This window comes from Salmo salar, unplaced genomic scaffold, assembly GCF_905237065.1.
Source record: "Salmo salar unplaced genomic scaffold, Ssal_v3.1, whole genome shotgun sequence".
Lineage (NCBI taxonomy): Eukaryota > Metazoa > Chordata > Actinopteri > Salmoniformes > Salmonidae > Salmo > Salmo salar.
This window is the reverse complement of record NW_025550674.1, coordinates 1-14,361: the sequence shown is the minus strand read 5'-3', so window position 1 is coordinate 14,361 and position 14,361 is coordinate 1. Positions and strand designations below refer to the sequence as shown.

Here is a 14,361-nt window from a genome sequence, read left to right as displayed (position 1 = left end):
GCCCCCAGGTGGTAAGGGTAGGGAACAACATCCTCCATGCTGACGCTTAACACGGAGCCGCTCAGGGGTGCGTGCTCAGTCCCATCCTGTACTCCCGGTTCACTCATGACTGCACGGCCAGGCACGACTCCATCACCATCATTAAGTTTGCCGATGACAAGTGGTAGGCCTGATCACCAACAATGACGTGACAGCATATAAGGAGGTGGTCAGAGACCTGGCCGTGTCATGCCAGGACAACAACCTCTCTCTCAACGTGATCAAGACTAAGAAGCTGATTGTGGATTACAGGAAAAGGAGGACCGAGCACACCCCCATTCTCATCGACAGGGCTGTAGTGGAGCAGGATCAGCGCTTCAAGTTCCGTGGTGACCACATCAACAAACGAACACGGTCCAAGCACACCAAGACAGTCGTTAACCTGTTTGGGATAGGGGGCAGTATTTTCACGGCCGGATAAAAAAAACGTACCCGATTTAATCTGGTTACTACTCCTGCCCAGAAACTAGAATATGCATATAATTTGTAGATTTGGATAGAAAACACTCTAAAGTTTCTAAAAAACTGTTTGAATGGTGTCTGAGTATAACAGAACTCATATGGCAGGCCAAAACCTGAGAAGATTCTATAACAGGAAGTGCCCTGTCTGACAATTTGTTCTCCTTCTTGGGCATCTCTATCAAAAATACAGCATCTCTCCTGTAACGTGACATTTTCTAAGGCTTCCATTGGCTCTAGGAAGGCGCCAGAAAGTGGAATGAGAGCTCTCCAGTCTCTGGGCGAAAAACAGCAGGAGTTTGTGAGTGGTCCTGCTGAGAACAATGACACTGAGGCGCGAGTGCACGAGACGACTCCATGTTTTTCTTTCAGTGTGTGAATGAATACAACGTCGCCGGTTGGAATATTAGCATAAAAAATAGCATAAAAATGTATTTTAAACAGCGTTTGACATGCTTCAAAGTACGGTAATGGAATATTTTGCATTTTTTTTGTCACGAAATGCACCCGCGCGTCACCCTTCGGATACTGACATGAACAAACCGGAGCTATTATTTGGATATCACTATGGATTATTTGGAACCAAAACAACATTTGTTGTTGAAGTAGAAGTCCTGGGAGTGCATTCTGACGAAGAACAGCAAAAGTAATTACATTTTTCTTATAGTAAATCTGAGTTTGGTGAGGGCCAAACTTGGTGGGTGTCAAATTAGCTAGCCATGATGGCCGGGCTATGTACTCAGAATATTGCAAAATGTGCTTTCACCGAAAAGCTATTTTCAAATCTGACACCGCGATTGCATAAAGGAGTTCTGTATCTATAATTCTTAAAATAATGTTTTTTGTCAACGTTTATCGTGAGTAATTTAGTAAATTCACCGGAAGTTTGCGGTGGGTATGCTAGTTCTGAACATCACATGCTAATGTAAAAGGCTGGTTTTTGATATAAATATGAACTTGATTGAACAAAACATGCATGTATTGTATAACATAATGTCCTAGGAGTGTCATCTGATGAAGATCAAAGGTTAGTGCTGCATTTAGCTGTGGTTTTGGTTTTTGTGACATATACGCTTGCTTTGAAAATGGCTGTGTGATTATTTTTGGGAGGGTACTCTCCTGACATAATCTAATGTTTTGCTTTCGCTGTAAAGCCTTTTGGAAATCGGTAGCGGAACGTCTGTCCCTAACAGGTTTTAAGAGGGCACGACAAAACCTATTTCCCCTAAGGAGACTTAAAAGATTTGGCATGGGACCTCAGATCCTCAAAAGGTTCTACACCAGAGAGCATCCTGACTGGTTGCATCACTGCCCTGTATGACAACTGCTCGGCCTCCGACCGCAAGGCACTTCAGAGGGTAGTGCGTATGGCTCAGTACATCACTGGGGCCAAGCTTCCTGCCATTCAGGACCTCTATACCAGGCAGTGTCGGAAGGCCCCCAAAAATTGTCCAAGACTCCAGCCACGCTAGTCATAGACTGTTCTCTCTGCTACCGCACGGCAAGCGGTACCAGAGCACCAAGTCTAGGTCAAAGAAGCTTCTAAACAGCTTCTACCCCCAAACCATAAGACTACTGAACATCTAATCAAATTGTTACAAAGACTATTTGCATTGTCGTCCACCTGCGGATATTGCTGCAGTCAGCATGCCAATTGCATGCTCCCTCAACTTGAGATATCTGTGGCATTGTGTTATGTGACAAAACTGCAGATTTTAGAGCGGCCTTTTATTGTTCCCAGCACAAGGTGCATCTGCGTAATGATCATGCTGTTTAATCAGCTTCTTGAAATGCCACACCTGTCAGATGGATGGATTATCTTTTCAAAGCAGATATGTTCATTAACAGGGATGTAAACAAATTTGTGCACAACATTTGAGAGAAATAAGCGTTTTGTGCAAACAATTTCTGGGATCTTTTATTTCAACTCATTAAACATGGGAGCAACATTTTACATGTTGCATTAATATTTTTGTTCAGTGTAGTTAAATCTGTTGCTATGCAAACATAAGACTACAGTTTATCGAGTGCCACACTGGGTAAATATTGCATTCCATTTCATGGTGATATGGCTATGATGGCCAAAGCAGTTAATTGAGAAATCAGCAATTGCAAATGTTATAACTTCAGAAGCGGCTCACACAAGGGATTATGATCTAAAAGACCCAAAGCAGCAGTTTATCTCAATATCAAACAATTTCTGGGTAACAAACTAAGTACCTAATTGTTTTCAATTAAAATGGTAAAAAATAAACAAAAATAGCTTCTTAGCAAAGAGAAATTTCTCAAGCAAGAATTTTGCCAGGACATTCTGGGAGTGGTCCGAGAGGGGAGAGGAAAACTAGCTGTTATTGGCAGAGGTTTGGAACTCTCGTTCTTATTGGTCTACTAACTAATTAACTGCCTGGTAAGGTCACCAGGCAGGCCAAAACCACATTCCACCAAAACAGACTGAAATCCCAGGCAGTCTTTTCAAACAGCTCATACACTTTAAGGGCATTATCATTTTCATAATATTATTCCAACCACAGAAATATAAAAACACAGGAATATCACTTGACTGCACAGGGCGTTTGATCTTTAGCATTAGCTTAATTTTATTAATACTCTACTAAGTATAGAAAAATAAGTACATTATAGTAAACAAGAAGTATGTGGACACCCCTTCAAATTAGTGGATTTGGCTATTTTAGCCACACCCGTTGCAGACGTGTGTAAAATAGAGCACACAGCCATGCAATCTCCATAGTCAAACATTGGCAGTAGAATGGCCTTACTGAAGAGCTCAGTGACTTTCAACATGGCACTGTTATAAGATGCCAAAAAGTCAGTTCGTCAAATTTCTGCCCCTGCTAGAGCTGCCCCGGTCAACTGTATGTGCTGTTATTGTGATGTGGAAACGTCTAGGAGCAACGTTTCAACCGAGAAGTGTTAGGCCACAAAAGCTCACATAATGGGACCGCCGAGTGCTTCAGCGCATAAAAATCGTCTGTCCTCAGTTGCAATACTCACTACGGAGTTCCAAACTGCCCCTGGAAGCAACGTTAGCACAATAACTGCTCATCGGAGCTTCGTGAAATGGGTTTCCATGGCCGAGCAGCCACACACAAGGCTAAGATGAGCATGCGCAATGCCAAGTGTCGGCTGAAGCAGTGGAAACGCGTTCTCTGGAGTGATGAATCTCGCTTCACCATTTGGCAGTCCAACTGACAAATCTGGGTTTGCCGGATGCCAGGAGAACACCTGCCCCAATGCATAGCGCCATCTGTAAAGTTTGGTGGAGGAATAATGGTCTGGGGCTGTTTTTCATGGTTCGGGCTAAGCCCCTTAGTTCCAGTGAAGGAAAATCTTAAAGCTACAGCATACAATGACATTCTAGACGATTCTGTGCTTCCAACTTTGTGGCAACAGATTGGGGAAAGCCCTTTCCTGTTTCAGCATGACAATGCCCCCGTACACAAAGTGAGGTGCGTACAGAAATGGTTTGTCGAGATCGGTGTGGAAGAACTTGACTGGCCTGCACAGAGCCCTGACCTCAAACCCATAGAACATTTTCGGAATAAATTGGAACACCGACTGCGAGCCAGACGTAGTCGCCCAACATCAGTAGCCAAGCTCACTAATGCTTGTGGCTGAATGGAAGCAAGGCCCCGCAGCAATGTTCCAACATCTACTGGAAAGCCTTTCCAGAAGTGGGGAGGCTTTTATAGCAGTTTAAGTGGGACCAACTCCATATTAATGCCCATGACTTTAGAATGAGATGTTAAACGAGCAGGTGTCCACATACATTTGGCCATGTAGTGTGGTAGTCGGCTACCAAACGAAAATATCCTACTTTATGAAACAAAAGGTCATAAAACAAGAAACCATTTCAAACCTTTCAACTTGCTCTTGAGAATTAGGTCTACCAACATAAATCACTTACAGGTCAGCAGTAACATACTTTTGTAATCACAAATTAATCTTTTGCCCAATTTATAAGCTACAGCCTCTGGAATATTTAATTAAAAGGGAGCTCACTGGTCCAAGCTGCCAAACTCTTAGCACTGTACCAGCAATCCACTGACAAGGATAAAAAAAATAGGCAAAATGAAAAGCCGCCTGTTCTAAGGATCCACTCTAATGCGGTCAACAAACATTTGGGTTGTGAGATTTTGACAAAAGATTGCAAAAAGTTAGTTGGGAGGGTAGATTGTATCCGCTGTTACAGTAAATGTATCTTGCTTTTAAATTGCAAGTTGTATTTGTTCAAAACCTTGTTACCAAATACCTTATGACCCAAAAACCATTATACCGTTTTTAAAAAAAAGTTAGGGATTGAGTCCTCCTCTGTATTCTGCCACTGAACATGGCCACTGGGAAGTTGCTGAGGTTAAAGGTTTAAAAAGAAAGCAGTGCTACAACAATCACTTTCAATGTGGGATAAGGAATCCATTAAGCATGGGAGGGGAAGAAGGTGAAGTACCCGTTCCAATGCATTACCCCTACATGACCTCTATTCGTTAATCCTTCCCAAAGCTTTGCTATTAGTCATGAAAGAATACACTAGCTCGGAATTTATAAATCAATGTGAAAGTATGAAAGAGCACCTTCTTTAGTGGCAAAAGCCTGACTGTCGCTGATCATCTTCTTGAGTTCAGGGTTGTATCGGGTTCCTTCTGGGAAGATGACAAGATACATCTGCACAGAAATCAAAACAAACGGGGTTTAGTTACAGCAAGTGAAGACTTGCAGGGGAGATCAGCACATCATTACTCGTAAGGTAAGTAGTCTAAGACTGTTTCTACACTCTACATATAGCGCATTCGGAAAGTATTCAGAGCCCTTGACTTTTTCCACTTTGTTACGTTACAGCCTTATATTAAAATTGATTAATCTACACACAACACCCCATAATGACAAAGCAAAATATCACAAGTGTTCAGACCCTTTACTCAGCACTTTGTTGAAGGACCTTTGGCAGGGATTACAGCCTCGAGTCTTCTTGGGTATCACGCTACTAGCTTGGCACACCTGCAGATCCTCAAGCGCTGTCAGGTCGGATGGGTCTCTCCAGAGATGTTCGATCGGTTTCAAGTCCGGGCTCTGGCCACTCAAGCACATTCAGAAACTTGTCCCGAAGCCACTCCTGCGTTGTCTTGACCGTGTGCTTAAGGTCGTTGTCCTGTTAGAAGGTTAACCTTCGCCCCAGTTTGAGGTCCTGAGCACTCTGGAGCAGGTTTTCACCAAGGATCTCTCTGTACTTTGCGCTCTTCATCTTTCCCTCGATCCAGACTAGTCTCCCAGTCCCTGCCACTGAAAAACATCCCCACAGCATGATGCTGCCACATCATGCTTCACCGTAGGGATGGTGCCAGGATTCCTCCAGACGTGACGCTTGGCATTCAGGCCAAGTTAAATATTGACTGTAGCAGACGAGAGAATCTTGATTTTATCATTTAGGTGCCTTTTAGCAAACTCCAAACGGGCTGTCATGTGCCTTTTACTGAGTGGCTTGTCTGGCCACTACCATAAAAGGCCTGACTGGGTGAGTGCTGCAGAGATGGGATAACCTTCCAGAAGGACAACCATCTCCACAGAGGCAATCTAGAGCCCTTTCAGAGTGGCCATCGGGTTCTTGGTCACCTCCCTGACCAAGGCCCTTCTCCTCCGATTGCTCAGTTTGGGCGGGCGGACAGCTCTAGGATGAGTCTGGATGGTTCCAAACTTCTTCTATTTAAGAATGATGCAGGCCAGTGTTCTTGGGGACCTTCAATGCTGCAGAAATGTTTTGCAACGCTTCCCCAGATATGTGCCTCGACACAATCCTGTCTCGGAGCTGTACAGACAATTCCTTCGACCTCATGGCTTGGTTTTTGCTCAGACATGCACGGTCAACTATGGGACCTTACATAGACAGATGTGTGCATTTCCAAATCATGTCAAATCAATTTAATTTACCAAAGGTGGACTCCAGTCAAGTTCTAGAAACATCTCAACGATAATCAACGAAAACAGGATGCACCTGAGATCAATTTTGAGTCTCAATTCAAAGGGTCAGAATACTTATGCAAATAAGCTGTTTTTCATTTAACAAATTTGCTAAGATTCCTAAAAACCTGTTTTCGCTTTGCCATTATGGGGTATTGCGTGTAGCTTGATGAGGAAAAGGCTGTAACATAACAAAATGTGGAAAAAGGTCTTAATACTTTCCGAATGCACTGTACCCATGCACATATGAAAACCTGGGTGTCATGAAGACAAGACTAGTCAGAAAATCATGATAAAATGCTAGCACAGAAGCCCAGGGACAAAGGGTAGCCCAGAAGCTCAAACAACAAGCTGTGGATCTTCGTGTCCTGGGAAAAAGTTATTTGGCAACAGCTGTTCTTCCTGATATGGACTAGGCACAGGGAAACATTTAGAACGGACATGCCAGTGACCAAAACGGCCATTATAAATATTTCAGTTGGTTTCATGTATTTTGTATATTTTAGAATAGCAATGCTCTTCAAAGAATGACAAATTGGGATAAAGTAAGAGCACTTTTATGGTATTTCACTGGCAGCCTCACAGCCCATCAATAAAATCCATTGAATGAAGTGACAGTATTAAATATTAGTTTTGTTGGCAGTGATGTAAAAAGTTATTGGCTTCGATGCAAGAAATAACATGCTTATCACCAAAAATGCTTTTGGGAGTAAATAACATTCATAAATCAGACAGTTTCTGTCAGTGTGCTCCTTAAATACTTACTGGTGTTCCCAACACTGTCTGTGAAGAGAGCTTCTTTTTCATTGCCTTCTCGTCAAACTTTGCGCTTCGCTTCACGTAGACACCTCCATGCTAAATGAACATTTGATAAGAAAACTGATACCAAATAGGCTTAAATAGCTCTTACCAATAAGCACAATATATATTATAGCATCTAACAGTCCAAAACTTTTAGATAAATATATTACCTGAGAGAAATACCATCCGTATAATGGGAGCCATTTCAGCCCATCTTTTAGGACGTATCTCACATGGCCAAGTGCTTTCTGCCTAATGGCTAACATGTCAGCAATGATCCAGTCCGCTGTATGACAAGACAAGAGAAAGCAAGGGTTTTAGTCCAACTGCATCATGTGCCAAACTTTAACAAATTATTCTCGCTCAGAATGAACAGAAATTAATTAGTTAAGCATTTTGTTGAAAAGGAACAGCTCACCTGTGCATTGATGGTTGGAAAGGTAGACTACATTCTCTTTTTTCTTTGGCACGTCTCCATAAATAACAATCTAAAGAAGAATGAATACTGTTACTTGGCCTAAAAGACATAAGGACATAATGACAAACAGAAACAAAATGGAAGAAATTTGGGTGGCAACCAAACTGAAATTTATGCGAATGTTTGTAATTAGACATTAATTGGATTTTCCACAAAATCCTGGGTTTGTGCTGAGGCAAGCCAATTGTGTCTTAAGTGTTTTGTTCATAAAAACGGGTCTCATCGTCTTAGCCTTTTAGAAGCTGTTAATGAACCAACTTTGCCACTTGTTAAAACACCACAACTCAGAAGTGTTGGTGTGCTTCATAAAACAAAGAGTGTTTCTCAATATGCATACTAATGTTATCCACACTCATGCTCCGAGTTAGTTCTCCAATGACGTTCTTGTGACGACGAGAGGGTTGAGAACGCATAAACATTTGAATTTGTGAAGCTAGCTATTGTGAATCGTGATTAATATAGCTAGCCAGCTAGTTTGACAGTTTGATTTGGAGTCATTCTCTGACCGTTGCATGCTCCAATTTTCTTGCTTGGAGCACGGTATAATGCATATTGAGAAACACCCAAAATGTTTGAAAATAGTAGGGAATTCCAGGTCTTCAACGTGGTCTACTGGTATTCCCACTGTGGGCCTATGTGGAAATATCATTTTGAAAGCCATATGCAAGAACACCCATAATAAATGAAGTCGTCACCAGACTAGGCCTAAATAGCAAACAAAGATGAACCACAAAAGAATGGCTGTGAAGTTAAGTCATACATAAATCAGATAACATTGGCAATAGGCTAGATTTGTTCCTAACAACCTAAGGATTCATTTCATAACCCCCATGTAGCAATAGCTCAAACACAGACCAAATCAAAGCTTACTTTGTTAGTTGTTTGGTGAAAACGTTGTGTAAAATAGGCCTGGGCGGTATACCGTATTTTACTATACTGGTATTGATGCACTTGGACCGGTTTGGGTTTTTACTTTACCCTCTATAACAGTATTTGAATGTTTGTTAAATGTGATACGCCATGTCTAATGGTCAACGCAGTACATGCAACAAAGTTGTTTCCACTTTAATCTTAATATAAATCCACAAGCGTTCTATAATTACAATATTAGTTTGTGTTTCTTACATCAGCAAACAGCTAGTTTGTATTGTCTTAGCAAGTTCAGCTACATCGTGTTAGCCACTAATGCTAATCGCTAGTCAGCTGGCTAAAAGTCAGAGAAAATGTAGCTAGCTAATACAGCCTGATCCAGTGCTGGTGGAGGCCTAAATCAGCATGTTTGTGCAACAGTATCTTCTAAATCAAAGAGAAATAGTTATGGTTTGCCTATGTTGGCTACATGAATAAAGATTTAATGTAGCCAAAGATTATAGGGCCCCTAGGAAACACTGAACATCACTTTGGTTCCTACCCTGTCACAATAACTCATCCATTGCATTTTTCATTCGTTGTCATGTCAAACACTGTATTCAAAGTGCCCACTATTATTAGTATTCTAACTATGGAATTAGAATAAACATTCTATTTCCATGATTCCAACAGTTCACCCAAGTGTTTTTGATCTAAATCGCAACATTTGGTTAAAAATAAGGCCTAGTTTTTTGCCCATATTGTGGCAGTGTGGAAATGAGCGCAGGAAATGCAGAAATTGATGGAAATGCAGGAAATTATTTTAGGTTGAAGTTGAATTGAACAGTATAAAACAAACAATCAGAATGGAGAAAGACCCATTGAAATAATTTTGAATATATGTGTGGCCTAGGGTCACACACTACTCAAAGCAAATGTAGAACTTTTATTAATCAAAAACATAAAATACCATTGAATTGGAAAAATACCACATGATATTTTGGCCATATTGCCCAGCCCTAGTGTAAAATAAACATTTTGACTCAGGGCTGGTGGTCAATTGGTAGGTCACAGAGAGACAAATAAGACATCATCATGATCTGTGGAGTCCTGGATTTAGGTGTGAATCAACGTATTCCATGTTTATGCTTCGCAACCCTAACCGGAACGTAGGTAGCAGCAATACTGAAATTAGGTCATCGTCTCGGCCTGCTCTTAACTACCATATATGGGCATATGAATGTAAGTCACACCAACGGCTTTAAGGCACAGATCAATAGCCAAGATACTCAGCTTTCCGCAGACATCCTACTTTTGCAGAAAGGGGCTACTGTTCTCATACCAGACAGAATTGAATAAATACAAATCTAATATGGGGACTTCACATTTAAGAGGCGTGGTGCCACATAAAATAACCAAAACAATAAAAAGCATACCACAGGTAAAACTGGATGCCTAATGCAATGTCCCAGACTGATAAAGCACTAAATGTATACAGACCACAATCACACGTTTTAACTAGCCATTATTTTGCTCCATAGAGGACTCGCTCATTAACTCATCCTTGGCCGCTGGCTACGTCCCTTTCGTCTTCAAGAGAGCGAGAGTTGCACCCCTTCTCAAAAAACCTACACTCGATCCCTCCCGATGTCAACAACTACAGACCAGTATCCCTTCTTTCTTTTCTCTCCAAAACTCTTGAACGATGCCGTCCTTGGCCAGCTCTCTTGCTATCTCTCAGAATGACCTTCTTGATCCAAATCAGTCAGGTTTCAAGACAGGTCATTCAACTGAGACTGCTCTTCTCTGTGTCACAGAGGCTCTCCCGCACTGCTAAAGCTAACTCTCTCCTCTGCTCTCATCCGTCTAGACCTATCTGCTGCCTTTGATACTGTGAACCATCAGATCCTTCTCTCCACCCTCTCCGAGTTGGGCATCTCCGGCGCGGCTCACTCTTGGATTGCGTCCTACCTGACAGGTCGCTCCTACCAGGTGGCGTGGCGAGAACCCGTCTCCGCACCACATGCTCTCACCACTGGTGTCCCCAGGGATCAGTTCTAGGCCCCTCCTATTCTCGCTATACACCAAGTCACTTGGCTCTGTCATATCCTCACATGGTCTCTCCTATCATTGCTACGCAGACGACACAATTCATCTTCTCCTTTCCCCCTTTTGATAACCAGGTGGCGAATCGCATCTCTGCATGTCTGGCAGACATATCAGTATGGATGACGGATCACCACCTCAAGCTGAACCCCGGCAAGACGGAGCTGCTCTTTCCTCCCGGGAAGGACTACCCGTTCCATGATCTCGCCATCACGATTCACAACTCCATTGTGTCCTCCTCCCGGAGTGCCAAGAGCCTTGGCGTGACCCCGTACAACACCCTGTCGTTCTCCGCTAACATCAAGGCGGTGACCCGATCCTGTAGGTTCATGCTCTACAACATTCGTAGAGTCCGACCCTGCCTCACACAGGAAGCGGCGCAGGTCCTAATCCAGGCACTTGTCATCTCCCCGTCTGGATTACTGCAACTCGCTGTTGGCGGGGCTCCCCTCCCTGTGCCATTAAACCCTACAACTCATCCAGAACGCCACAGCCCGTCTGGTGTTCCAACCTTCCCAAGTTCTCTCACGTCACCCCGCTCGTCCGCACACTCCACTGGCTTCCAGTTGAAGCTCGCATCTGCTACAAGACCATGGTGCTTGCCTACGGAGCTGTGAGGGGAAAGGCACCTCCGTACCTTCAGGCTCTGATCAGTCCCTACACCCAACGAAGGGCACTGCGTTCATCCACCTCTGGCCTGCTCGCTTCCCTACATCTGCGGAAGCACAGTTCCAGCTCAGCCCAGTCAAAACTGTTCGCTGCTCTGGCACCCCAATGGTGGAACAAGCTCCCTCGCGACGCCAGGACAGCGGAGTCAATCACCACCTTCCGGAGACACCTGAAACCCCACCTCTTTAACCTGTTGGGGCTAGGGGCAGTATTTTCACGGCTGGATAAAAAACGCACCGATTTAATCTGCACAACCCAGTGAACTAGAATATGCATATACTTATTATATATGGATAGAAAACACCCTAAAGTTTCTAAAAGTGTTTGAATGGAGTCTGTGGAGTATAACAGAACTCATTTGGCAGGCAAAACCCTGAGACATTTTCTGACAGAAGTGGATACCTGATGTGTTGAATTACCTTTAAGCCTATGCCATTGAAACACACAGGGGGCTGATTAATGTTTTGGCACTTCCTGATTGCTTCCACTAGACGTCACCAGCCTTTACAAAGTGTTTTGAATCTTTACTATGAGATCTGAACCGAACAAGGCCTTGGAATGTGATGGCCGCATTAGACTCCGGAGAGTTATGCTGGCCACCCGTCCAACCGCTTTAAAAGAGAATGACATCCGCCCAACCTTTGAATATTATTCATGTTCTGCTTACAAAGGGCAACTAATGATTTGCGCGTTATACAACGTTTGATATGTTTGAACTAACGAATATATTTTTTTCTGCGCTCTGAAGTGCTAAGTCCATGGATTAGATCATGTGCTAACAACACGGAGCTTTGATTGAACAAAACTACATTCATTGGACCTGGGATTCCTGGAAGTGAGCATCTGATGAAGAGAATCGGTATGGATTATTTACATAGTATTTACGATTTTAATCTCTCCAATACGGCCGTTTGTCTGTATCGCAGTAAGCGTATTTTTCATGGGCGAAGAACGCCGGGATTATTGCAAAGTGTGATTTTCAGTAAGGTTATTTTTAAATCTGGTGAGTTTGATTATGGCTCAAGAGATGTAAATCTATAAATTCTTAAATGACGCGAATATTTTACCAATGTTTTCGAATTTTAATTATTTAATTTGTGGCGCTGACCTGACTGCCGAGTTATTAAGGGAAACGATTTCCGGAACATCAAACGCCATAGTAAAACGCTGTTTTTGGAGATAAATATGAACTTGAGTAGAACTAAAAATGTATGACATTAGTGAAAATAATGTCTAGGAGTGTCATCTGACGGAGATTGTCGAAAGGTTAGCATCATTATTAGTGGTTTTATGCTTTTGTGATTCGCTGTCTTTGAATTGACAAAACATTACACACGAGCTATTGTCAATGTACCTTCCTAACATAATCTAACTTTATGCGTTTGCCGTAAAACCTTTTTGAAATTCGGATAAACGCTTAGATTAGAGCGAGAAGCTTATCTCATGGGTGTGAGATAGCTGTATGTTTGAAAAATTAGAATTTTGATACATTATTTGGTTTCAACTGCCAGCTCTTGAAATGCGCCCGTTGTTGATAGGGTGCACAGGTGGCACGCTAGTACATACCCCAAATAAAACCGAGGATATAGGATAGGGTGCTCACAGCCATTTTGGAAAAAATCGCCCCATTTTCAACGGCCTACTAATCAAACTCAGAAGATAGGGCATGCACATACTTATTATATAAGTGATATGGAAAACAATTTCTAAAGTTTCTAAAACTGTTTGAATGGTGTCTGTGAGTATAACGAACTCATTTGGGCAGCGGCAAAACCCTGACACATTTTCTGACAGGAAGTGGATAACTTGATGCTGCTGTATTGACTTTAAACCTATCCCACTGAAAAACACAGGGGTTTAGGAATATTTTGGTACCTCTATTGCTTCCACTTCAGATGTCGCCAGTCCTTTCTTACAGTGGTTTGAGCTTCTTGTAGAGTCAAACTAGCGAATGATAGAGTTTGAAATTGGTCACAGGGGAATGGGCATCACATTACTGCACGCTCCGGGCCATGTCTGCCCTGAATTTGGAAACGTAGGTTTTAAAGGGCAAATGAAATTCATCCCCTCGACTCTTATTTTGGTTTTTTTGGTGTTAGGAGGCCCTGAATATTTATTTATAAACGTTTGATATGTTTGAACTGAATCTACACAGCACGAGATTGCTTTCAGTATGCGAAGTGCAGAGCTGCTGAGGAGAGCTAGGATGCCGCTTACCAACATCAGGCTAATGGAACGTGAAGTATGGACTTTTGACCGAAAATACATCTGTTGTGACCTGGGATGCTTTCAGATGAAGACAACTAAAGGTAGGCGACATTATTGACAATATTATTGAAGATGAGATGGTTCATACTGTTGCGCCCAAGATGGCACGGAAAGTACCGTATATATTAGGCTGATTTTTCTGAGTATCGTATCTCCTTTTATCGTAGCGTGATTACCCAGCAAAGTTAATTTAAAATTTCAAAGGATCGGTGTTCTCAAGAGATATTCATCTATAAATGTTAGATTGACAATATACATTTAAAAAAATCGTTATAGTATATAGCAATTTATTGAAACGTAGCATTGTTTACCGAACGCTGTTGAGGGAAAATTAGCAGTCAACGCCAGACAGATGTAAAACGCTGTTTTTATATATAAATATGACTCCTTTATTGAACAAAAGAATGCATGCATTGTGCCACATGTCTTAGGTGCCATCTGATGAAGTTTGTAAAACAAGTTAGTGCTACATTTAGCTGTTTATTGATAATATGTGATGGAAGTGGTTGGTCGGAAAATGGCTATGAAGCTGCTTTTTATTGATGGACTCATCTAATATAATCTAATGATTTATTTTCCTGTAAAACCTTTTGAAATCGGACGACGGGTTTATTCAGGAGAGGGTAAGACTATAAAAAAATTATGATACTTTTTAACAAGCACTGGCCATATGATTGCTGTATTTTGATCCCGCTAACGGGATCAGATGCTCAAGAGGTTAA

General features: G+C 42.2%; 1 protein-coding gene across 1 annotated transcript; it reads right to left on the bottom strand.

The window, feature by feature from the left end:
• Positions 1–4,819: 4,819 nt before the first annotated feature.
• Positions 4,820–7,757, bottom strand: LOC123739598 (1-acyl-sn-glycerol-3-phosphate acyltransferase epsilon-like; the record flags this gene model as incomplete). Its single annotated transcript, XM_045713918.1, has 4 exons — positions 4,820–5,178; positions 7,234–7,323; positions 7,440–7,555; positions 7,688–7,757. Coding segments are annotated over 4 exons (399 nt in total), but the record flags the coding sequence as incomplete, so codon positions are not given.
• Between the last annotated feature and the right edge of the window lie 6,604 nt (positions 7,758–14,361).